The sequence below is a fragment of the Mauremys mutica genome, chromosome 3 (assembly GCF_020497125.1).
Source record: "Mauremys mutica isolate MM-2020 ecotype Southern chromosome 3, ASM2049712v1, whole genome shotgun sequence".
Lineage (NCBI taxonomy): Eukaryota > Metazoa > Chordata > Testudines > Geoemydidae > Mauremys > Mauremys mutica.
The window spans coordinates 11,328,163-11,354,763 of NC_059074.1; the positions used below are offsets into that span (position 1 = coordinate 11,328,163).

The following is a 26,601-nucleotide window of genomic DNA, read 5'->3' on the forward strand; positions in this document are numbered from 1 at the left end:
ACTCCTTGAGGACCTGCTCCATGATTTTTCCAGGGACTGAGGTGAGGCTGACTGGCCTGTAGTTCCCCAGATCTTCTTCCTTCCCTTTTTTAAAGATGGGCACTACATTAGCCTTTTTCCAGTCATCCAGGGCCTCCCCCGATCGCCATGAGTTTTCAAAGATAATGGCCAACGGCTCTTCAATCACACCTGCCAACTCCTTTAGCTCCCTCAGATGCAGCGCATCCAGCCCCATAGACTTGTGCTTGTCCAGCTTTTCTAAATAGTCCTGAACCACTTCTTTCTCCCCAGAGGGCTGGTCACCTCCCCCGCATACTGTGCTGCTCAGTAGTAACAGCTTTGATTATCTTTCCATTTAATTTAAACTGAATCAACTTTTGACCACTCAACCCAAGGTTATTTCCTACGATCAGCTCTTCTATGATGTCTCTACTATTTAGACAAAACAAATCTAAAATTGCATCACCTCTTGTTCGTTTGGTGACTGATGAAGAAAACTGCCATCTATCACCTCCAGGAACAACTGGGCCCTGCTACTATTAGTAGCATTTGTTTGCTAATCTATATCTGGAAAGTTAAAGTCTTCATTTATGACACAATTCCCAAAAGTATTTTTCTAATAATACAGCAATTTCTATCCATATCTAAGTTTGCCCATGTGGGTCTACAGCAAACCTCTAACACAGGGGTGGGCAAACTTTTTGGCCCGATGTATAGCGGCCCATGAATGCTCACAAAATTGGGGCTGGGGTGTGGGAGGGGGTGCAGGCTCTGGGGTGGGGGTAGGGATGAGGAGTGTGCTCTGGGCTGGGACCAAGGGGGTTGGAGGGCGGGAGGGGGATCAGGGCTGGCACAGAGATGTGGGAAGGGGTGCAGGTTCTGGCTGGGGGTGTGGGCTCTGGGGTGGGGCTGAGAGGTTTGGGGTGCAGGAGCGTGCTCCATGCTGGGATTGAGGGGTTTGGAGAGTGCAAGGGGGATCAGGGCTGGGGCAGGGGGTTGGGGCATGGGGAGAGGATCAGGGGGTGCAGGCTCCGAGTGGCTCTTATCTCAAACGGCTCCCAGAAGCAGTGGCATGTCCCTTCTCTAGCTCCTATGCAGAGGCGTGGCCAGGTGGCTCTGCACATTGCCCCGTCCGCAGGCACCACCCCTACAGCTCCCATTGGAGTGCGTAAGAACTGGAGAGGGGCTATGCCCTGGCATCCAGGAGCCACACGGTGCGGCCCCAACCCAGCGCCCCGGCTGGAGCGCCACAGTGGGGCCGAGCCGCGTGGTCCAGCCCTGACCCAGCGCACTGGCCGGAGTGGGGCTGAGCTGTGCGGTGTGGCCCCCGACCCAGCGCCCTGGCCAGAGCAAGGTGAGGAGCGTGGTTGCGGCTTGCGGCTTGCAGGCCAGCTTAAAACGGCTTGCAGGCTGTAGTTTGCCCACCCCTGCTCTCACACTATCCCAACAGACAGATGCTCTTTTACCGTACTTCCCCAAAGTGATTGTGACCCCCAACAGATTCTGTTTTTGACCATACTACCACTTCTTATTTCTTTTGTTGATGTAAACTGCTACCCTGCCACCTTTCTGTTTATTCCTCTCTCTCCTAAACAGCATATACTTTCAAAAAGCTGTATTCTAGTCCCAGCTGTGTGTCATGGTTAGAACAGGTGAGTAATACCACTGATGGGTACCAGGATCCTCTGTCTCCAGTGACTCCCCCTGCCAAAGTTAAGGGCAGAACCCAGGAGTCCTGGATCTTCCTCATCCCGTGCGCTAGTGACTGCATCACCTGCCTGCCCCACAGGTGAGGAGAAAACCCAGAAGTCCTGGCTCCCCATCACCCTGATCTCTAGCCACCCCCACACTGTCTATCTGCCCCAGCGGTGGGGGCAGAACCCAGGACTCTTGGCTCTTCATCACCCCATGCGCTAGCATGGGCGCCAACTTATATGGGCTCGTGGAGCTAAAGCCCCAGGAATATTCACAATCAGGGGCTCTGCTCCACCAATATTTGGAGCTAGGTTTCGCCCCTTTAAATCCCAGTCGCAGCTGGGAGTCAGAGGGCTCTGGGCTGCCAGCAGCAGCGGGGAGCCCAGAGCCTTTTAAATCCCAGCCGCGGCTGGGAATCAGAGGGCTCTGGGCTGCCCGCTGCGGCGGGGAGCCCAGAGCCCTTTAAATCCCAGCTGCGGCTGGGACTCAGAGGGCTCTGGGCTGCCTGCAACCGCGGGGAGCCCAGAGCCCTTTAAATCCCAGCCGCGGCCGGGAATCAGAGGGCTCTGGGCTGCCCGCTGTGGCAGGGAGCCCAGAGCCCTTTAAATCCCAGCCGCGGCTGGGAATCAGAGGGCTCCGGGCTGCCTGCAACCGCGGGGAGCCCAGAGCCCTTTAAATCCCAGCCGCGGCTGGGAATCAGAGGGCTCCGGGCTGCCTGCAACCGCGGGGAGCCCAGAGCCCTTTAAATCCCAGCCGCGGCTGGGAATCAGAGGGCTCTGGGCTGCCCGCAGGGGCAGAGAGCCCAGAGCCCTTTGAATGCCAGCCGCGGCGGCTGGGATTTAAAGGGCTCAGGGCTCCCCGCGGCTGCCAGCAGCTCAGAGCCCTTTGAATCCCAGCCCCTGGCCGCTGATTGCCCCCTCCCCAGAACCCTGCCCCAACTGCCTCCCAGGACCCCCACCCTCTATCTAAGCACCACTGGTCCTTGTCCCCCGATTACCGACTCCCGAGACAACTGCCCCTAACTGCCCCTTGGGACCCCAGCCCCTATCTAAGCCTCCCTTCTCCTTGTCCCCAACTGCCCCCTCCTGAGACCCCACCCAACTTCCCCCCAGGACCCCACCCCCTACCTGTCCCCTGATAAGCCCCCTGGACTCCCATGCCTATCCAATTGCTGCCTGTCCCCTGACTGCCCCTCTGAACCTCTGCCCCATCCAATCCCCCCTGCTCCTTGTCCCTTGACTGGCCCCTGGAACCCCCTACCCCTTCTCCAACCTTGTAATCTTGTGGCACTGAGGCGTTGTAGCTTCATTTTATATCGGCTTACAGGGCGGGAGCGGGGGGGGCCCACCATTTTGGGCCCCACGAAAAATTATACAAACCTGCCGCCTATGTGCGCTAGCAACCGCACCAGCTGCCTGCCCCACAGGTGGGGACAGAAAAGGACCCAGGAGTCCTGACTCCCCCGGCTCTGCCCCAGACCACGTGCTTCCCATTTCTGCCGCCAAAGCATCTCCCTTCTGGCACAACCTCATCATGGCCCTGTGATGTCATGGCAGGACGTCACCCGATGACATCACCACTCAGCCTTCCCCACTCTCGGCGCGGGGGGGCGAAGCTGAGGCGCAGGGAGAGACTGGCCCTTTCCCGGTACGGCCGGTCTCCACGGTTACTGCGGAGGTGATGGGAGCGCTCTGGCCCCGCCTCCCAACGCATCAGGCCTATCAGGAGGCTCAGGCTCCCAGGTGGGGGCGGGGCTTCAGGGGCCGCGCGAGCCGGTTTGATAAAGGAGCAGCCGCGGCGTGCGCGAGGCTCCGGCCCACGTACCATTGGGCTGCTGCGCGGGGGGTCCAGGCAGCGAGCGGAACCAACCATATTCCTGCTGGAGGGGTCAGTACCGCTGCGGCAGAGGGGCGGGACACGGTGGTCTGGCCCCGGGCAGCTGCCTCTGAATGAATGGGAGGGGGAGGGGCGGGGGGCTGCCGCGGGCGGGCCCCGCCGCTGGTTCTCCTCAGCTCGGGCTCCCCGCGCCCTGGGGTCCGCCCCTCCCCCACCCCAGCGGAGCCGACCCGGCTTTGGGCTGGTCGCCTCCCCCCTCCCAGCCGCCTTCCTGCCCCCCCAGCTCCGGGCGCCCCCGCCCCCCCAGCTCAGCCGAATAGCGGCGGCGGGGGCTGAAACGGGGGGGGGGGTTCCTGTGGCCGGGGGCTGAAACGGGGGGGGGCGGACTGCGGCTGGGCGGGAGGGGGCGCGCTGGGACTGGGGGAGGGGAGAATTGGAGAGACCCTCCCCCTTGCGCGGCCCAGCGCGGGGGTGAGAGCCAGGACTCCTGGGTTCCCTCAATCTGTGCGTGGTCTTGGGGGAATTAACCCCCCCACGTCCTCCCCAGGTGCTGCCACTCCCAGTGAGGGGCGGGGGGATCTGTGTCCCCAGCTCGCTCTGGGAGCCTCCCTGGGATGAAATGGGCTCTAGCAGGAGCCTCCTTTATAAAGTGTGTTGAGAAAAGTGCTACCTAGGCGCTAGGGGTTATAACCTTGTTTCAGAGAAGCAGCCCTGTTAGTCTGTAGCCACAAAAAGAACAGGAGTCCTTGTGGCACCTCAGAGACTAACAAATTTATTTGAGCATAAGCTTTGGTGGGCTACAGCCCACTTCGTGATCCGATGAAGTGGGCTGTAGCCCATGAAAGCTTATGCTCAAATAAATTTGTTAGTCTCTGAGGTGCCACAAGGACTCCTAACCTTTTAAAGGTGTGAGTTGAGGCCAGGCGGTGAGTTGAGGCCACTTTTGCATGGCCCGGACTCTAAGGGTTAAGAGGATGTCTTATTTGTGTTGGCAGGTTGGCCTGGATTGAGGTTCTTGCACCAACCCGTTTGGGTCCTGCAGCAGCTGAAGGGATGAAGCAAGACCTATAAATCAGTGGCTGGGCTGCTGCGTGCCATGCATTGCAGCTTCAGCATAAGCTGGGGCTCTTGCCAAATGCACCTAGTCACGGCTAGTGTTAACTCAGCGTTTGGCTCTTAAGTGCCATGCCAATGCGTTAGAAAGATCAAATTGCTTTAAAAATTAAAGTGAAAAGCTTGCTGTGTCATACTGAGGTAGCAGGCATGGTCTTAACAAGGAAGGTAGCCAAAGAGCTGGAAAAAAGCAGTTAGATTAATTCTGACAGTTACTTGTGTCACTCTAAGTGCCAACACTGGCAGGTTAGAGACTTTGACTTTACAGATAAGTATTATTAATAATACTTAATATTTCTCTAGTGCTTGTCATCCAAGTATCTAAAAGCATTTTACAAAATGGAACCTGCTGGTTAAGACTTCAATACTCCTGGCAGTTACTGCATTTATAGTCTCTGATTATTAAGGTAGTTAGAAGCATCCATTTACTAGAACTTAACCTGGGGGGAAAAATCCTACCTAGTTTAGTGAATCATTGTCTGATGCTGTTTTCTTGTATGGATTAGACTGAAATAATTGAGTTTTTAAAAATACCTGTTTTCTGTAAATTGTCAGTTTAGACCTATCATCATGGCAACAGAAATGAGTTTCTGTTGTTTCTGTCTTCTTTAAGTATCCTGTAATTTCTAAAGCAGACCTTAGTAACAGTGGGGCTTTTATGAAAAACATGGCAAATAGTTACAGCTTTTCTTTTTGCCTTACTGTAACATGTTTTTAAAATCATGCTTCAGTTGGTAACTGAAGGAATCTAGTTTTCCCCCTTGGTTTCAGCAACCAACTTCAGGTTAAGTGCTGCTGTGTTGGGGTGGAGGGCATGAAAGGCACTACTGTAGTTCCTTTCATGCTGAGGGCATGCTGTAGAGAGCCCAAGCAGATGAGCAAAAGACTGCAGAGGAGTAGGCGAAACCATGGTAATCCGCTCTCTCAACTCTCCGATCCTTCCAGAGCAGAAGTACAGTGGGGAGGAAGCAAGGACTGCAGAGGGGCAGGAGAGACCATGGTCCAAGAAGGTCCCAGTGTAGAGATAGGATCTTTCTCATGTCACCTACTTCAAGAGCTTGATATTTTTAGTAACTTGTAACTCAGATATGATCTGTCTTTCTTTGTTTTAAAATACAATTATACTGAACCTCAGTCTCTCTCTCTGGGTGGGGGGAGGGAGGGGGCAGCAGTGTGGCACATTGTCATCCATGGTGGTGCAGACTGATTGGGGCACATAGTGGGAAAAGAAGAGGGGGAATGTGTTTTGGAGAGGCTGATCTAACAGCTGTTACTTTACAGCCCACACGCTAGTTAGAGATAACCAGAGCGCATTGCACTCCTGCTGCTCTTGTCTTCCCTGCCCTGACATGTTCCTTGTGCTGGTGCAGCAAGGAAGGAGGTGTAGGCGCTGGCTACCCCATTTGAGGTTCCTTCACTTGCAGGTGGCTTTTTTCCCCATTCTCCTACCTGGGTTGCACAAATGTTATGATTGTGGTAGATTCTAAAAATCTTGATTGTGGCTTCCTGACCTTTTTGAAATAATGTGATTGGCCTCTGGTGGACAGTGTTGGACACAAGCCTACCATAGTGCAGGCAGGTGCTTTGCAAGCTTCCTCCTCTGGGTCCCCCAGCACACCTTAGTCCAGTAACACCCTTACTGTTCTAGTCTGGAGCTACTCTTGAACAGAGACTGAGGCTTGGTCTACACTAGCAAATTAGGTCAGTTTAATTATGTCAGTCAGAGGTGTGAATCATGCACACCCCTGAGCGGCGTAGTGAAACCAACCTAAGTCCCTGTGTAGACTGCACTAGATTGACAGAAGAATTCTTTGATCAACCTACCACCTCTCAAGGAGGTGGATTACCTGTGCTGACAGGAGAATCCCTCCTGTCGGCATAGGTGGTTTCAATGCTAAAGCGGTACAGTGGCGCAGCTGTGCCACTGTGAGTTTTAACTGTAGACAAGCCCTGACAGTTGAATGGAGTGATAGTGTCATCCTTACCATATAGAATAGAATGAACCCGTCCAACTAATTTCCAGTCTAGCCAGAAGTAGATTTTAGATATGGGTCATTGAAACCCCTTCTATCCGAATGTCCCACCACCCACTCCAGAAACAAACACAAAACCCCCAATAACCTTCACGCAACTTAACAGAGATACTAAAATAGATAGGTAGTTCTCTAGTGAACAAAGCCTAATGCTGTAACTCAAGGCTTATAAATACTAGCTAGCAAAAGAATAATCTCACCAAAAGTAAAGAGACTAAACCAACAATTTCTGAAGAATTTAAACTTTCTTTTAAAATAATTCAGTGTCTAGTCCCTGCAGTTATGAAGGTAATCTTCTTAATGTGACCTAATGCTTCACAGCTATGTTCCAAAGTGTGTAGAAACAATTCTTGTGCCTCTGCAGTTGACAAAGAAAGCTGTAAACTGCAGCATATTTAGAACTGTGATTTCTGTCTTTCACTGCTACTATTCCAAACGCTATGTATAGCACTGAAAATAAAAATCATGTTCATTTCATACTCTTGCTGCAGCAGAAGAGGCAAGCACCAAGGAGCTAGATATGGGAAAGGAGGATTTAAAAAACCATGCTGGGGTGAGGGTAGCAAAATCCCCCTTTTTAGTCTTTCTAGTACCTGACCAGGAGGTTAAAGGAGTAGTGGAGAGCTGCCCCTCTCCTCCCTAGAGATAGACTAGGGGAGTTCACCCACGTACTCCCCACTTTAACACACCACCAGCTCACTTGGTCCTTTTCTCTCCATATATTTGTATTTTCTAATAGTGAAAGCACCCACTCCTCCAATGACACTGTGTATTCTTGGTAAAATGAACATCCTCTAAAATAAATGTATGCATGATTGTAGCTGGGTCACACAACAGCTGTACAGCCTACTGAAGCTACAGCTGAGATTTTATGTTCTGGGATTTGATCTTTCTTTTTATGCCTTGGGGTTGATTTCCAGTTTAATTTATCGCTGAAGCTTGCAAAAACTTTACTTATTACAAATTAAACTCATAAGTTCCCTTATTATCTATCTTAGAGAGCTATAAAAAATCATTAATATCCAAACTAGGGCTGTCAAATAATTAAAAAAATGAATTGTGATTAATACTTTTTAAAAAAATCTTGGTGATTAACAGTGCGATTAAAACTGTGATCAAACAATAATTGAATACCATTTATTTAAATATTTTGGGTGTTTTTCTACATTTTCAAATGTATTGATTTTAATTACAACCCAGAATACAAAGTGTTCAGTGGTCACTTTACTATTTCACTGTGAAAAAGATAAAAGAAATAGTGTTTTTCAATTCACCTCATACAAGTAGTGTAATGCAATCTTTGTGCAATTTACAAATGTAGAATTTTTGCATCACTGCACTCAAAACAATATAAAACTTCAGAGCCTACAAGTCCACATTTGTAAGTTGCACTTTCAGGATAAAGAGATTGCAGTACTGTATTTCTGTGAGGTGAATTGAAAAATACTATTTTTTATCTTTTTTTCCAGTGCAAATACTTGTAATAAAAATAATATAAAGTGAGCACTGTGCACTTTGTATTCTGGGTTGTAATTGAAATCAATATATTTAAAAATGTAGAAAAACATCCAAAATATTGATAGTAAATGTAAATTGGTATTCTATTGTTTAACAGTGCAATTAATAGCAATTAATTTTTTTAATTGAGTTAATTTGTTTTGAGTTAATCGCTTGAGTTAACTGTGCTTTCTTGACAGCCCTAATCCAAACTGATATTGGGGAAAGCAGCCAGCTAACTTATAAACATGTTTTAGTCTTTTATGTCAGCAACAGGTGCTCATGTTACCCTGTTAGCACATGTAAAGTTTGTCAGACTCCAGAAAAAGGATTGCAGACTGAAATATTAACTTGTTAAATTCTTGTCAGTTGTGAGGGTATTACATATTTTTTTCATGATCTTATTAAAAAACTTGGAATTTCCCTGCTATTCAGCACTGAATTGCTGCTTTGCTTTTTAACACAAGCCTGTTCACTTTTTTATTAATGCTTTGCTCTATCAGTTATTTAAAAGCTATTCTCTTTAACTGTTTTTCAGTGATAATCGTATGTTGTATACTCCCTTGAGCTAAGAAATCTTGTTACGTATTTTCAATATTCTCTACCTATCACCTGATGAAACAAGGTGGGTGAGGTAATATCTTTTATTGGATCTACTTCTGTTGGTGAGAGAGATGAGCTTCGAACTTGAAAGCTTGTTTTTCTCACCAAAAGAGGTGGGTCCAGTAAAAGATATTACCTCACCCACATGTTTCTCAAATATCCTGTGGCCAACAAGGCTACAACAACACTGTATGTCATGTGGTGAAGACCTCTTAAATCAAACAAATGTGATTCTTAGGTGTTCCTGGCTGCTGTTGATCTCTCCCTCCCTCTTCCCCTTTCTCTTACGTACAGGCCAACTCCTACTCTTTTTAGGATTTTGATTGGCCTAGCAAAGAGGCAGGGTTCTATAAATTCCACACACACACACACCCCTTTCCCTTCTGCTAAATCACCAAGGGAAAGAAAGAGGTAAGCTCAGATAGAAGCAAAAAATGCTGATTTATTGTATAATCTTAAATGTTTATTTCATTTTATTAAAAATAAATGTTAAAATTCAGTACACACGCTTCTTTGGAGAAACTCTTTGGTTTTATTTAATTAGGATAGTGAACAAATTGATTCTTTTATTTATTTCCCTCACAAGCTAATCTAGTGGATGAGGAGCTTGTCAGAGAATCTAGATGGCAACAGATGTTTGACATTTGAAATGAGACAAGAATATTTTCTCTTTGGGTTGGTCAGAAAAGAGAAGGCTACCTGAAAAAAGGAGTTTGTTACATTCGTAATAATACTTAGCACCTTCCATCTTCAAAACTACTAATTACTTTAAGTGGTAAGGTGATGCAGGTGACTTTAAAATAACAGAATAACAGATTTCAAAATTGCCTTTTCAAATTAAGACCTGGATATTGAGAGAATTGAGTTTGTGCCTCATGCCTCTTTTCTGTTAAGTGATGCTACTAATTTATATTGGAGTCATGATGCAGTTTTTGCTGGAAACTGGTTGTGCTGGAAATGTTTTTAAGACAGGTTTCAGCGTGGTAGCCGTGTTAGTCTGTATTGCTGTCTGAATTTCCAGCAGAAGCCTTTTGTTCCTTACTATGCAACATTAAGAGTTCATATGAGAAGGGGAGAGGAGAAATCCTCTTTAATAGCATCTATAAAACCATCTGTGAGGTTACTCTGAGTCAACCTGTCTGACAGAGAATTGAGATGTGTGGGAGGGAGATGGGAAGGGCTTCAGTGATTGAACTCAACATTTTTCATTAAAACAAAAAAGTATAATTTCAGAATGGATACGTAATGGATACTTGCTGTAGCATGTGTAGGATTTCAAGTAATGCTTAAAGGTGTGGCTTCTGCTGCAATGCAAGTAGTGACCTAGCCTAAGGACCTATATTGAGAGTAAGCATGAGTGGAAAGGCTCAAGTGTAGCTTGACATAAGTAAATGACAGAAGTGACCTTGTGATGTCGCTAGACTGAAGACTGGTGATAAACAAATGAAGTAAATCAGTTAACTAGGATGAAATAAGAAACTGTAAACAAGTTATTGATATTTTAGGGTACTTTTAAGGAGCATATGTAACTGACAGCCATAAATATTAACCACAGTAAAGCCATAGCAGCTAGTGATACAAATGCTAATGATTGTGAAATAGGTGGATAATTAACCTTTGAAAAGTGAGGACCCTAAATAGTGGAGTGTAGAAGTTCAAATAAGGAGAAAAGGGGTGAATTAATTATGAATAAGCATAGGATAAAATGGGTGTTAGTGTAACATGATATATGAGAGGGTGGTACTCAGAACATAGCTGGAAAAAACAGGATGACTAGACCGTAGACACTGGGATGTACCCATTCTTCTGATTGGGGTTTCACCACAAGGGACTGTAATAAAGATTTGGTATTTCTTGGGGGTCTGCCATCTAATAACTTGCATGTTGTGGCTTGTCTAGAGGTGAACGCTAATCAAGTAAATATTAACTATTCAAGTAAATAAAGAAGGCTACAGTGCTCAGTCTCCCTCCCTGTTTCCTCACTAGCTATAGATCTAGATGGAGACAGACACTCTCTCTCTGACTGGCCTCTAATTGAGTATGAACTACATGCACTGTGTGCCATTTTTGTTATGAAACAGTATTTGATTGTAAAGCAATTAGGTTAATTGTGTAGATTAGACTCTATAAATAGGGCTTCTGATTTTTGGCATTAGCCAATAAAGACACAAAATCCTAATAAAAAATAGATTTTTATTAAATACCAGAAAAATACTGGAAATGGTAACTTGTGCCTAAGGACTTGTCTACAGGGAGCAATAATGCAGTCAGGGGGTGGGGGGGGGTTGATATTTAGTTCACTAATGTGTTGCATGTTAATTGGTCTATGTAGATCCTATTAGTGTGCACTAAAGGATCCCTAGTGTGCTTTAACATAGTGTTGTTTGAAACAATATTATGTTTAAGTGTACTAGGGTATGTTACTTATTACCACATATTCAAAGAGGGAGCTCCCTCAAAGCCCCCAATTTTGCACATCTGCATAAAACTAAAAAAATGCTTTAAAAAAAACAACCTGAAAAAAGGGATTTAATAAACCCTGGAAACAGAAACCTTATATATAATAAATCATTCTGCTTTTTGCTTGCTTCTCTGGTTCCATTCATTCTGTAAATAGTGTGTGTTTGGGGACAGTGATGTTCCACAGATGATTTACTCCAGTTTCCACTGATGTTATTGCTTCTTCTTGATGCAATGTTAAGAAAAGCTAGGCCATGAGAATGTTTATGTTGACTTGACTTTAGGTAGTCTCTAGAACAGTGGTCCCCACCTTTTTGTGGCCAGTAGCACATTCATGTTTTCAGAAGAGTGTGGCGGGCACCAACAATTACTCATATACAGGGCCAGCCAGCTCCAGGCACCAGTGGAGCAAGCACGTGCCTGGGGCACCTCGTGCTACGGGGCGGCATTCCATCCATTCTGCAGAGTCGGAGCGTTTGGGGTGGGTTTTTTGGTTTTTGGGCATTACGGAGAGAAGCCGGGAGGACAGAGAACACTGGTTCCTGCAGCTCCAGAGTTCTGTCCCCAGCAGGCACGGGGCCACGGCTTCTCTCCCATGCTGGGCGCGCATAAATGCCCCGGTGGGTGCCATGGTGCCCGTGGGCACGGCATTGGGGACCACTGCTCCAGAATGTATCCATTTAACCCATGTAGTGACAGCTTCCAATCCTAGTAGAGGTACTGTTGCTTTTTGAGCTTGTGCCTCCATTTGCCGTAGGAATCGTGATTTCTGATGCTCACCACAAAAGGGACTGAGGCAGAAAGCTGAAATGACACCACCCTGGGTTCTCACTGTCTGCTACACTGGACTCTTTATACTTGTGAATATTTTCTTCTGCTCATGCTTGTGATGCTACCCTTATTCATTCTATTTCATATGCTGCATTTAGCAGGTCATAGCACTAGTTCAAGTTTCAGTACTTCAGACAGGACTGGGGTTGCATAAAACTTTCCTTAAACACAGACTGTTCTACACCGTTCTAAATGTTGAGAAACTGTTGGTTTTTTTTATAGACTGATTTGTGACTAATACTTTACCTCTTCTCACAGCATATTTAAGACAAAAATGGCAATTGTAAAGAACTTGGGCAGAACCCTTAGTCAGTTGCTACAGAGCCCTGGTTGTGGATGTCAGACTTCCATTGTGCCAGTTAGATGTATTGGTGTCTCACCACGTCAGGTGACCTCAGATGCCAGCTTCCATTCAGTATCTTTTTCAGAGACTGATCATCCTCGGGTATTAATTACAGGTTAGTCATTTAATTACTTCATTCTTATTTTTGTTTCTCAGTTGGCAGTCATTTTTTCTACCGAGGCCTGATCCTGAGAGTTGCTGAGCGTCTACAAATTCCATGTAAACAACCAGGAGTTTTGAGTATTCATATCTCTCTAGATTATTATTATTATTATGTACTATTTTGTATTGCAGACGTACCTGATGCCCCCAGTTAGATTTAGCACTATATTGTGGTCTTTTTGGCCAGTTTATTTTAGTAAAAGCATCCCTTTCTCTTAAAACAGCATATTAAGTTTCTTAGTTCTGTGTAAACAAAACTCTTCTATTTTGGTTCCCATAACAATGTAATTGAAGTATTAAGTTTTGAACTTCTATTGGTCTATAAGGACACATAAGTAGCAGTCAATATTTCAATATCATTATCTTTTCTTTGACTTGGCTTTTGTTTTTACAATCTCTTTTCCTCTTTAGGGGGCCTGGGCCAACTTGGGGTGGGACTCGCTAAACTCTTGAGGTATGTTATGATTTTGTAATTTTATACATAGTAAGAAGTTAAAAACTCCACACTCAAGATTTTCAGAAGTGACTAGTTATGTTGAATGTCTCAAGTTGAGCACCCAAAATCTTATGAAAACTGTAGCTAAGAATCTTAGAATCCTGAATGGGACATTTAAAATTTAAAAGTCCATATTCTAAAATATCCTTAGAACTGCTGCTATTACTTCAGAAAATCCAAGCTGTAACTAAAATTCAAAACCATAATTTTACACCTTTTGTGTTTGTTCTTATACCTTTCACTGAGTTTAGAGCTGAAAAAATGACCAGTCCTCCTTCCTTTTGTTGGTATTTTTGGCCTTAGTCCTGCAAATGTATGTAATTTTGTACATGTCACGTCATTGGGTTCAATGAAACTACTTGGGTGCATAAAGTTAAGCATATATTCTGAGAATCTAAGGCCTTAGCTTGTGGTAAGTTTCCTTTTTTGTTTTTCATTCACTATCACACTGCTGGGTTTGAGTTCCCAATACCTCAGGCAAATGTTTAATTTGTGTATCTCTTTTCATGATCGTTTTTGATTAACAATACTGTTGATATTTATTTTTTTAGAGAACCACTTTGGGTTTTCTAAAACCTGCCAACTTACTAAACACCTAAACTTTTGGACCTTGCCATAACTGATGGTATTTCTTGAAGAGAATTTCAGTGATAGGTTTATTTTTAAGTTACTATCTCTTATAGTGCAGTAGCTGCATCATAGTTAAGGATAACAGGAATGTTAAGATTTTATTTTGCAATTGAATGGGCAAGAAACCATGAGATATAAACTTTGATGATATTTGAATTTTTCATGGTAGTTTGATGTAAAGTGAATTGATGCAGAGAGAATAATAAGAGCATAAAATGATCCATTCTGGCACTTTTTCACTGGATTATCTCACTTTTTTTTCTTTGTATTGCTTTCACAAGAAATCTAAAACACTCTAGGAGCTGTCCATCATCCGTGTTCTTGATCTCATGTGCTAATTCCTAGATATCAGCTATACATAGAGGTCCTGCTCCCACAATGTGGCAATGCTCCCACAAATAGAGGTAGTATTTGTCTATAGAGCATTTTAGCCATAATGGGAGCACCAAAACAAATCCCTCAAAGTCGATGAGGACAGTGTGGTGGTCTGAATGCTGGTGGGTTTTTTTTGGGGGGGGGGGCAGCTTTCACTTCTGTTTTCAACAGATACCAGAAAGCAATATGTATCCCAGCTTTATCAAACTTGCACTCTAACACAAAACCTTAGCAATGACCTCAGCAATGTTCAGGCAGAGTAACTTCCCGAATGTCAGATGTGCCGCTATATTGATATAAAAGCATATGAGGTCACTATTGAGGTTTTGTGTTAGTGGCAGTTTGGTAAAGCAGGATTACATATTGCTTCCTGGTATCTGTTGGAGATGGAAATGCAAACCTTAAGGAGTGTTGGAGTATGATATCAAGAGTGTAATAATAAATAATATATGGAGATATACCTATCTCCTAGAACTGGAAGGGACCTTGAAAGGTCATTGAGTCCAGCCCCCTGCCTTCACTAGCAGGATCAAGTACTGATTTTTTGCCCCAGATCCCTAAGTGACCCTCTCAAGGATTGAACTCACAACCCTGGGTTTAGCAGGCCAATGCTCAAACCACTGAGCCATCCCTCCCCCAATATCATAGGCAATAACAATGTGCAAAAGAATGTACATGTTCCTTAACATCTTACTGGCATTTTTTAACATGGGTGGATGGTGTGTGCTGCTGCAACCTTTAACTGCTACTAAACCTAGTTTTTGTTTGCAAATTTTCTGAGGAGAGAGAAACTTTGACACCAAGTCTGGAGCCTGGTCTACACTTAAAAATTAGATCAACCTAGATGTGTTGCTCAGGGCTGTGAAAAATTTTGGACCTTGTGCAATACACTTAGGCCAACCTATCCTTATGTGTAGGTGTGGCTAGGTCTTCTGTCAACCTAGCTACGATATCGCCTTTTGGAGAAGCAGATTAATTACATCAATGGGGGGAAAAACCCTCCCACTGATATAAGAACCAGCTCTACTACAGCAACACAACTGCAGCCCAGTAGCTTACTCCTGAGGGAATTCTTCACTACTGCATGCACATAATTAATGCGCAATGCAATTTTTTTTATTTTTTTGTGCAGAAAAAAAGCTTCTGCCAAAATGTTGGTGCCATTCTGCCCTTTGCCCAACAGAGGGCGCTGTGGTGATAGAACACAGCAGCAGCTCCCAACCAGCTAGGAAGAGAGAGAGCCTGTTGGCCAGGTCAAGAGACAGGCTATGAGGAGCAGTGAGCGTGGTGCTACTGGGCATCAGACGGAGGCTCAGAAGGGCTAGTGGGGGAAGACAGCCTGGGGCAGGGGCTGAATGGGAGTGGACACGCAGTGCCACAGAGGGTAGGGAGGTGCAGTGCCACATGACAGCATAGGGGGTGCAGGTACACAAGGACAGAGGGTAGCTGAGTGGGGGCACAGACACATGGGGATGGGGAGGGAGGCGCAGGGCCACTGGTGATAGGGGAGGAGGTGCAGGGCCACATAGGGACAGGGGAGTGGCTGAGTGGGGGCACAGAGACACATGGGGATGGGAAGGGGGGTGGGGGTGGCTGAGTGGGGGCACGGACACATGGAGACGGGGATGCGGTGCAGGGCCACATGGGGATGGAGGGGAGTGGGTGTCTGGGTGGGAATGGAGGAACACACAGACGGGGGTGCAAGGACACGTAGGGATGCAGGAACATATGACTGAATGGGAGAGGCTAGGGGTCAGCCAGGGTTTGCATGGGGGAAGAGCCCTAAAAATCCCTCCCTGCTTCCCAAAAACACCTGTTCTATACTTTTTCCACCTATACCCAACAACCCTCCAAGTTCATGCCCAGGCTCCTTCCCAGCAATTTACTTCCCTCTTCCTCAGCTCCTCTGTTACCCCTCACTCCTGCAAGCCTTTGCACTGCTTCTGCGGGGTGCGAGAAATACGGTTCTGTATTGTAGTTTAAATGAATTATTACTCAGAGTTCTGTATTAATATGCCTGTTAAGGAATCTATTTGTCAAAAAACATTTCCTGAATCTTTTTTGTTGTCTGCATTGTTACAGACATACTTGCTGACAGGTATTTTGAAATAAATGACCAAAAATAATTGAAACTGGTGTGATTATATTGTGGTGTTTTGACATATAAAATATGCAGAATTTTAAAATATTGTGCACAGAAATTTTAGTTTTTCATTGCAGAATTTTTTGGCACATATTTCCCCCAGGAGTAGTAGCTGTACCACTGCAGCGGCTGTAATGTAGACATACCTTGAGAATTAATAAGATTGTCTAGTGCAAGCACTGATGTCAAAGTCATAAAATGTACTCTGCCCAAATGACTTCTCCAGATTAGTTCCTTTTAAAACTACTGTAGCAGAACAGTGACTGGCACATTATCTTGAAGAGTACAAACTAATTGTACCATGTGCCTTCCTTTTCAGGAAGCGTTTTGGAAAAAACAACGTGATCCTGTCTGACATTAGAAAACCACCAGATGATGTCTTTTATAATGGTAAGTGACTGGATTAGTGTATAGAGAAGTCTTCATATTGCCTCTGATGTTGCTCATCTGCAGCAAGACACAGCCAGGCATTTGAACTATGTATAGAATCATAGAATATCAAGGTTGGAAGGGAAGTCATCTAGTCCAACCCGCTGCTGAAAGCAGGACCAATCCCCAACTAAATCATCCCAGCCAGGGCCTTAAAAACCTCTAAGGATGGAGATTCCACCACCTCCCTAGGTAACCTATTCCAGTGGTTCACCACCCTTCTAGTGAAAAAGTTTTTCCTAATATCCAATCTAAACCTCCCCCACTGCAACTTGAGACCATTACTCCTTGTTCTGTCATCTGCTACCACTGAGAACAGTCTAGATCCATCCTCTTTGGAACCCCCTTTCAGGTAGTTGAAAGCAGCTATCAAATCCCCCCTCATTCTTCTCTTCTGCAGACTAAACAAGCCCAGTTCCCTCAGCCTCTCCTCATAAGTCATGTGCTCCAGCCCCCTAATAATTTTTGTTACTCTCTGCTGGACTCTTTCCAATTTTTCCACATCCTTCTTGTAGTGTGGGGCACAATACTCCAGATGAGACCTCACCAATGCCGAATAGAGGGGAATGATCACATTCCTCGATCTGCTGGCAATGCTCCCACTAATGCAGCCCAATATGATGTTAGCCTTCTTAGCAACAAGGGCACGCTGTCGACTCATATCCAGCTTCTCATCCACTGTAACCCCTAGGTCTTTTTCTGCCGAACTGATCACTTTCCTCTCCTCTAAGTGCTTCAGAATTGATTCTTTGAGGGCCTGTTCCATGATTTTTCCAGGGACTGAGATGAGGCTGACTGGCCTGTAGTTCTCCAGATCGTCCTCCTTCCATTTTGGGCACTACATTAGCCTTTTTCCAGTCATCTAGGACCTTTCCCAATAGCCATGCATTTTCAAAGATAATGGCCAATGGCTCTGCAATCACATCCGCCAACTCCTTTTGCACCCTTGGATACAGTGCATCCAGCCCCACGGACTTGTGCTCATCCAGCTTTTCTAAATAGTCTTGAACCACGTCTTTCTCCCGAGAGGGCTGGTCACCTCCTCCCTATGCTGTGCTGCCCAGTGCAATAGTCTGGAAGCTGACCTTGTTCGTGAAGACGGGGGCAAAAAAATCATTGAGTACATTAGCTTTTTCTACATCCTCTGTCACTAGATTGCCTCCCTCATTCAGTAAGGGGCCCACACTTTCCTTGACTTTATTCTTGTTGATAAGATACCTGAAGAAACCCTTCTTGTTACTCTTAACATCCCTTGTTAGCTGCAACTCCAAGTGTGATTTGGCCTTCCTGATTTCACTCCTGCATAACTGAGCAATATTTTTATACTTCTCCCTGGTCATTTGTCCAGTCTTCCACTTCTTGTAAGCTTCTTTTTTGTGTTTAAGATCGGCAAGGATTTCACTGTTAAGCCAAGGTGTTTGCCTGCCATATTTACTATTCTTTCTACATATCGGGATGGATTGTTCCTGCAACCTCAATAAGGAGTCTTTAAAATACAGCCAGCTCTCCTGGACTCCTTTCCCCCTCATGTTGTTCTCCCAGGGGATCCTGCTTCTTAAATTAATCGGAGAAACCACTTTTCAAAGTATTTCTTTGACCTTGAAAGTTCTGGGTGATACATTCTGACTTCTGTGAAATCTTCCCAGAAATTGAATTTTTTCCTTTGCAAAATTTTCCCTTGGTGCAAGATACACTAACACACGCTTTGAATATCTCCTCCCACTCTTCTTCCCTCCTGATTTTTGCTGACCAAAATAAATCTTAGTTTAATTGGCTCTGGCTTTCATCCCAGTGAGTTTAACCCTCTTGCTCCTGCCCTAAGTGTTGCTGCAATTTAAATTTTCCCAAAAGAATAAGAACTGGGAAATGAAATCCACGTTTTGTCCATACTGAAATCGCTTTCTTATATGTGGTATATGCTGAAATCCATACAAGATTGCCAGTGTGGCTTCACATAGTGGCAGTAGTGCCTTGGAACTTAGTTAGCCTCCTTTCCTTCCCTTTTGCCATAAACAATAAATTAAAAGGAACGAGTCTAGAATAATATTATGTAAGCTGGTCTCTGACCTCACACTACAGCAGTGGTCTATACCTTACTTATGCCCAAGATCACTTTTTGAATTTAAGGGCAACCGGGGATCTGCTCCGCCCTTCCCTCGTGTCCCCACCCCAATCACTTGCTCTCCCCCACCCTCACTCACTTTCACTGGGCTGGGGTAGGAGGCTGCGGTTCAAGAAGGGGTGTGGGCTCTGGACTGGGGCCGAGGGGTTCGCAGTGTGGGATGGGGCTCTAGGATGAGCCTGGGGTAGGGGGCTTGGGGGAAGGAGAGGGTGAGGGATACAAGCTCTGGGAGGGAGTTTAGGTGCAGGTGGGTGCTCTGGGCTGGGGCAGTGTGTTGGAGTGCAGGAGGAGGTTTGGAGTGCTGGCTCCGGGAGGGAGCCAGGGGTTGGTGCGGCCTCCTGCTGGGCAGCACTTACTTCTGGCAGGCTCCCTGTCTACCCTGGCCCCTTGCTGCTCCCATAAGAGGCCAACGCACCCCTGGAAGGGGCAGCGGCACATGGCTCCACGCACTGCCCCTCACTGCAAACACCATCCCCGCAACTCCCATTGGCCACAGTTCCCCGTTTCTGGCCAATGGGGGCTGTGGGTGGTGGTGCTTGCAGGCAGAAGCAGTGTGTGAAGGGCACGCCCCCCCGGACCACTTCTGGGAGCAGTCTGAGGCCGGGGTAGACAGGGAGCCTGTCTTAGTGGCTGCCATGCTGTGCTGCCAAGATCGCGATCGACTGGGAGATCCTCTAGGATCGACCCATCAATCGCAATCGACTGGTTGGTAACCACTGCACTGTAGGTATATGCCAATAGATGGTAGTATATTTGAAAAGAGGGCCCCAAACTGGCCTGTGGTCTGCAGATATGGCTAATTACACAGTGTTAGCTCTTCTAGTCTTCAGATGCTAAATGTAGACAAAATACATTAAATACTCTTCTGTGAAGTGCTGAAGCTGCTACAAAGATGTTATGTGATTGCACATGGAAGAGCAGATGTCCATGAGAAAGTGTCCTTAAGATGTGACCCATGCTGTGAAAAATTTTGCAGAGCCTTTGTGATAGAATCTTTGAGAGAGGGAGAGTGAGCACTCTAGTGGCTGCTGCCTATAGAAGGCAGAAATCTGATGCATAAAGTGTACTGACAGGTACTTCTGAATAAAGACCTGGGCAAGAACCTGCAGACTCATTGGGCGTCTTGTTGTTTTTTACTGAATTTTATCCCAAAGTCTCCATCTTAGCATCCAATTTTCTGTTTGGTCCACTTCTTTAGGTCCTTTTATCTACTCTGATATCTTGGACTACAAGAATCTCCGTGAGATAGTGGTGAACAATCGAATTACTTGGCTGTTTCATTATAGTGCTTTGCTCAGTGCTGTTGGAGAAGCAAATGTTCCTTTGGCCAGAGCTGTAAACATTACTGGTAGGTGATTACAGCACTGTTTGACTAGCCTTTCAAGTCCATGACCCCTCTAGAGGTTGGAGGAGATTTTTAGATTCTGATCATTTCTGTTTGTTCCAGGTTTGCACAACATTCTAGATATTGCAGCTGAGCACAGTTTGAGACTCTTTGTCCCTAGCACAATTGGAGCCTTTGGACCCACCTCTCCCCGAAACCCAACTCCGGATCTCTGCATTCAGAGACCCAGGACAATCTATGGAGTCTCCAAGGTTCATGCTGAGCTCATGGGAGAAGTAAGAACTTTGTATGGATTGTTAGTCTTGATGGAAGGTGGATCACTGCAGTGTTCTTTCCTCTTCCTATCTTCTCTTCCTACAGACCTATTTTCTTAGTAGTATGAGGCAGCTGTTGATGCTTTTCCTGAGAGGTTTGGGATGGAGAAATCATATAAATTTCATGTGAGGAATTAGCATGAAGTTGGAAGTTAACAAACACTTGAGTTTTAGAGTGGTAGCCATGTTAGTCTATATCAGCAAAAAGAACGAGGAGTATTTATGGCACCTTAGAGACTAACACATTTATTTGGGCATAAGTTTTTGTGGGCTAAAACCCACTTTGTCAGATGCATGCAGTGCAGCTACTCTTTGTGACCCTAGGAAAATCATTTAACCTCCCTGTGCCTCAGTTACCAGCATGGCATGGCTTGGAGAATGAGGAATGGCACATTAGTACCAGGAAGTCTTCCTACAATATATTTTCTAATGACTCCAGGGATCAGGATGAATACAGATCATCAGAGTGGATTAAATCAAATCAAAATAACTGACTGTTCTTATTTAATTCATATTTCTTATTTACATGTTGCATATCCTGGCATGGTAAAGGGGGGAAGGATAGGAATGATGGCGGGGCACACAGTGCCTCTGGTATTTGGGAATGGAGGTCACTTAACCTCTGACATGGTGCCAACGGCATGAGGAAGCAGGACGGGGGGAGAGGGTGGTGTCACACAAAGCCTTTGGCTTGTGGAAATGGATTGTAGCACAGTCCATGGCATGGAGGAGTGGGGGTGGAAATTGGGTACAGCGCTGTCGGGGACGTGGGTGTGCACAGAGCCACTGGCATGATTAAAAGAGTGATGGAGGGGTTGTAGTGAATCTGTGAAATAAAGAGGGAAAGGAGCTTGTGTGTGGGAGGGGGGAATGGAGGGATGCAAGGAACCGTCGGTTTATGCAGTGCATTTAGTCTATAGAAGCAACAAAGTATGCAACCCCCTAGTTTCATGTCTAAAGCCTTGCTTGTCTTCTCCTTCAACAGTACTACCACTACAGGTATGGGCTAGACTTCCGATGTCTGAGGTACCCTGGAATTATCTCTGCTGACTCTCAGCCTGGTGGGGGAACAACTGGTAGGAAACTCTTTTTCCATGTCTCAGTATTTTAGGTGAGAACATTGCAGTGTGCGAGCTGAATGCCCCACATAGCAAAGATGAGAGGGACATCCGTGTGTAATTGTCTGGTGACCTCATTTACTGAGAAACAACTAACCAGTCACTTTGAAATGCAGTCACGTAAATGAATAATGGCCATCATACATAGGTGTAGTCACAGGCAAGAAATCTGTTGTATCATATTTTAATACCAAATATTGTGCACTTTCTATGTGTTGTACAATATGTCTGTCGATGTCTAACTTAGAGTGCACCTGCATATATCATCCAGTGAAAGTCATTTGAGGGCATTTTTGCTGATTAAGCCTAATCTAAAAATTCTCATGGGGGGGGAAAGTGAAACTTTCAGGGACTGTAAGGTTGTGTAAAGTGAAACACTGCTTCACGTAAACAACTCCGGAAATGCTGTTGAAAATACAAATCATACTTCTGGTGAAATTAATCTGAGGGGTGCTGGATAGTCCCACGGAACAGGAATGAAATCTGATTCCTTTCACTGTTCAAAGCCAGTCCATGCAGCAGCGACTCAAAGTCATTACCATCTGGTTGCTGTTTGGTGGCTTGTGACATGAGTTCGTAATCTGTCCTCCTTCCTCACCTCAACAACTATGCACCAAGTTGTGCCTCAGTCATCTGCCACCTTCCACCCCAGAGATGGCTGCATTTCTATAATTCTGAAAAGAATTTTTAATATTTATTTATTTGTATTACCATAGTACAGGGGTGGGCAAACTTTCTGGCCCGAGGGCCACATCTGGATGGGGAAATTGTACGCAGAGCCATGCAGGGAATGTAGGGCTGGGGGTGGGGGTGCAGGAGGGAGTGCAGAGTTTGTATGGGGGGGTGCAAGGGATGCAGGGTGCGGGAGGGGGCTTAGGGCAGGGGGTTGGGGCACAGGAGGAGTGCGGGCTCCAGCCTGGTGCTGCTTACCTCAAGCCGCTCCAGGGTGGCAGTGGTGCGCAGCATGGTTAAGGTAGGCTCCCTGCCTGCCCTGGCCCCATCCCACTCCCAGAAGTGGCCAGCATGTCTGGCAGTGGCTCTGGGGGGTGGGGCGGGGCGGGGCAGGCGGCTCCGCTGCATGCTGCCCTTGCCTGCAGGTACCACCGTTCCCAGCCAAAGGGAGCTGCGGGGGGCAGTGCCTGCAGGCGAGGGCAGCGCACGGAGCCCTCTGTCTGCTTTAGCCCCGCTGCGCCACAGAGCTGGCAATCCCGCGGGCCGGATTGAAAGCCCTGACAGGCCAAATCCGGCCCGTGGGCTGTAGTTTGCCCTCCTCTGCCATAGCATGTAGAAGACCATGTCATAGACCAGGACCCCATTATGCTGGTGTACAAACACAGTACAACAAAAAGACAGTCCCTGCCCCAGTGAGCCTATGATCTAAGTGTAAGATAAGAGACAACATATGAATACAGATGGGGGAGTACAAAGAAACTTTTTTTTCCTTCAGACTATGCAGTCCAAATTTTCCATGATGCCATAAAGAATGGCAAATTCCAGTGCAACTTAAAATCGGACACACGCCTCCCAATGATGTATATCGATGACTGCCTGAAGGCTACACTAGATGTCATGGAAGCACCTGCCGCTTCACTTAGCATGAGGACGTACAACATCAGTGCCATGAGCTTCTCTCCTGAGGAGCTGGTGCAAGAGGTCAAGAAGCATATTCCTGAGCTCCAGGTGACCTACAATGTGGATGCTGTCAGGCAAGCCATTGGTTAGTACCTGCTTTTTCATTCCATTTTAGTGATCCTGTATCAAACTTGTCTGGGCGAAGTCAGATGCTGGGACAAAACAATATTTCCCTTTTTCCCCCTCCATCTCCTATATGTGTTCTCCTTAGTCACTTGTTTTGATCTTGATGACATCTGGAAGGGTTGCTGTACTGTGTGAAACTCTACTCTGGTACTTGCTTATGAAATGTTGAAAGATCTTTGCTATAAATCTCATGCTTTGGGTTTTTTTTCCCCTTCCTTATAGCTGACAGTTGGCCGATGAACTTTGATGACAGCAATGCCCGGCGGGATTGGGGATGGAAACATGACTTCGATCTTTCTGAACTGGTGACCACAATGTTTAACATCCTTGGCTCTGACTCCCGGGTAGCCCAGATTAACTGAAACTCCTTTTAAAACATGGTTTCCAAACCCCGACAGAGGACCAGGGAGAAACTGCAGAATTAGTTCATTATGCTCTAAGTCTTATAGCAGGTAAATTATAAACTTTCCATATATTGCAATAGAGTTGGGGTTGAAGTACTATAGTTTGAATTCAGTGTGGTTATTTGAGACCGTGCCAAATTATTTAGTAAAACTACAGCACCATGAAATGAGAAACATATAGGATTCTTGAATTTTAGCATTTAAGAAGCTAGAAAAAAACATCTCACTACACGGCTGGTAATCTATGCAGTCATTCCAATGCCTGAGTATCCTTCTGAAAACAACACATAGCAACATTACAAAGCCTTGTACTGAAGAACATATACTGAAGAATTGACAAATTATACATTAATTTTAATTTCCTGAGTGGAGATAGCTAATTGTGGATTGTAGGAAGGTGGGACTGTCCCTTCTTTCTCCTACCAAGAGTTAAGAGATCAAAAGAGCCATTTTATTTTTAAACTTGGCAATGGTCATTAAAGTTATTCATTTAAAAAGGAAACCTTTTAGTAATAGTTCAACCTTATAGGTAGCTATAGTGCTATGTAAACCTGCAATTTGTTTACAGATGAGATTCAGAATGTTTGTAGCATTACTTTTATGTCCATAAATGTAAAGGAAAACAAGACTTGAATTCATTACACTTTTAAAAATACACTGTTTTCAAAACAAGCTTTTTCGTGTTTTTAGAAATTCTGTTGACTTCAGTTTAATTGTGAAGATGAATTTGGGACACTAAAATCTGTGTTGCATATCTGAATCTATAGCTATCCTATTTAAAGTAGGCAATTCCCAGGAATGAGTTCACCTTGAATTAGCACCACATTTAGCCTGTTTCCAGTCCCATTTACTACACCATTGTGATCATATGCTGCAGAGAGCAAGTTTTTAAAGGTAGGTTGAGACTTGAGTCAGTTGTAAAGCTGAGCCAGTCTTGAAAATACCTGTTCCGTTCACTTCACATTGTGCGCTATGTATATGTGTATTTGTAGATACTATTTATGTGTAGGTATAATAAATCTGTATGCTTCAGAGGAATGGAATCCAGAAGCTGAGACTGTACCAGCACTTCTTTATTTCACAAATTGAAGAAATGGAGCCAAAGGCAGCCTTCTAGTTTATCTGAATCTAATACTTGAAAGTACAAGTTTCTCTAGTTGCTGGGTTATGTGAAAGGTTGAATGTTTGTTTGTTTGTTTGTAATTGATGGGACTGAGTTGTGAGTGATGTCCCATAATCATCTATGTAAAGAGTGGGGGGAGTGTACGACCTCACCTTGCCACCAACTTCTAGCTACAGTTGATAAGGGCTATTCTACTACTTTAGTTTCATACATAGGGGCTTCTGGGACTGATGCATGAGTTTTAATGGGGGCAGAAGGTTAAGGGCCACTTCTGAGGCTTGCTAGCTTGGTCTTTCCTGACATTAAGAAATCAGGTTCCTCATGCAGGACACATGTTCCTTTGGCCTTTGTCTACCTCTCTTTTTTTATTACTGGAGAAAACTTTGTTACTATAGGTGACTCTGTGCTCCTCTCCTTTTCTCTTGCTCTTTGTTACACATAAGAGAACTGACCTAGTTTAACAGTAGTTAGACTTCTGGAGGCCACTTAAACCTGAATACACAAAAGGAGTTGAGCATCAATGCAATGCACAGAACTTCTGCTGAATCCTGTAGGTGCCTAAACTCACTTGGCAACCAAGTTTTTGCAATAAAAGTTCTTAAATGTCTGTTTCTGCCTCCATCTCCTGCCTAAACCCAAGAGCTATTCACAACCCAGGGGAAGGTGGGCATTTGCTCACTTAAGTTGCATGTGTGGCCTGATCTGGTAAGCTCAAACAACAAAGAGTGGGAGCGCATGCGTGCATGAGAATGACTGACTGTTGCCTGGTGATTACAGCACTCAGATGAGTGGTAGGAGAACCAGGAAACTCCCTCAGCTCTCCAATTACTCTAGTTTATCTAGAGTGCAACAGCTTCAATAAGAGACCAAGAGAGCCCCTCGTCAGAATATCCGATAGCCCAATGGTTAGGCAGATCTCAGTTCAAATCCTTTCTCCTCATCTCTTCATCTGGACTGTAGGAGTGTCTCCTACAGCCCAGATGAAAACTTTTAGCTCAGCGATTAGAGTAATGATTCATAGATTCTAGGACTGGAAGGGACCTTGAGAGGTCGAGTCCAGTCCCCAGCCCTCATGGCAGGACCAAATACTGTCTAGACCATCCCTGATAGACATTTATCTAACCTGCTCTTAAATATCTCCAGAGATGGAGATTCCGCAACCTCCCTAGGCAATTTATTCCAGTGTTTAACCACCTGAGAGTTAGGAACTTTTTCCTAATGTCCAACCTAAACCTCCCTTGCTGCAGTTTAAGCCCATTGCTTCTTGTTCTATCCTTAGAGGCTAAGGTGAACAAGTCTTCTCCCTCCTCCTTATGACAGCCTTTTAGATAGCAGTTTCCAGGTATGTCCCCTTTCTTCTCTTTTCCAAACTAAACTAGATGAAATCCATCTCCCCTGCTTCTTGCTAAAATGGCATAGGCCCCTAACACCGAGAGGGTTTGTAATGGAGAATCCCATGGTGAGAGATGTGCCTCCCTGCAGCCCAGACACAGGCACCTATCACCAAGACAGGGGCAGGACTTAGCACACACCCATGTCATGAGCATTTCCCATTGTCTGTCTTAGGCAGCACTCCACATAGCATGCTGGCTTTTATGAATTGCACTCCAAGGTCTAACTGCTGGCTTTGTGAATCTCAGTGGTTTTCTAGGTGCTTAAGCTAGGCATTGTGACAGTCACAATGCATAACTGCTTTTGTGAATTCAGGCCTTTGCTACTGGACCTTAGACAGAACTCCACTATTTTATTACAGAATCAACCCAAACCTAGT

General features: G+C 45.4%; 1 protein-coding gene across 1 annotated transcript; it reads left to right on the forward strand.

Annotated features, from left to right (window-relative positions):
- The first annotated feature begins 3,360 nt into the window (after positions 1-3,360).
- Positions 3,361-24,757, forward strand: LOC123366765 (L-threonine 3-dehydrogenase, mitochondrial-like). The gene is given in 10 exon segments (XM_045010465.1): positions 3,361-3,453; positions 3,455-3,582; positions 12,327-12,526; positions 12,985-13,027; positions 16,537-16,607; positions 19,967-20,116; positions 20,216-20,388; positions 21,413-21,503; positions 22,993-23,262; positions 23,526-24,757. Coding segments are annotated over 10 exon segments (1,344 nt in total). The 5' UTR covers positions 3,361-3,375; the 3' UTR covers positions 23,666-24,757.
- Positions 24,758-26,601: the final 1,844 nt, after the last annotated feature.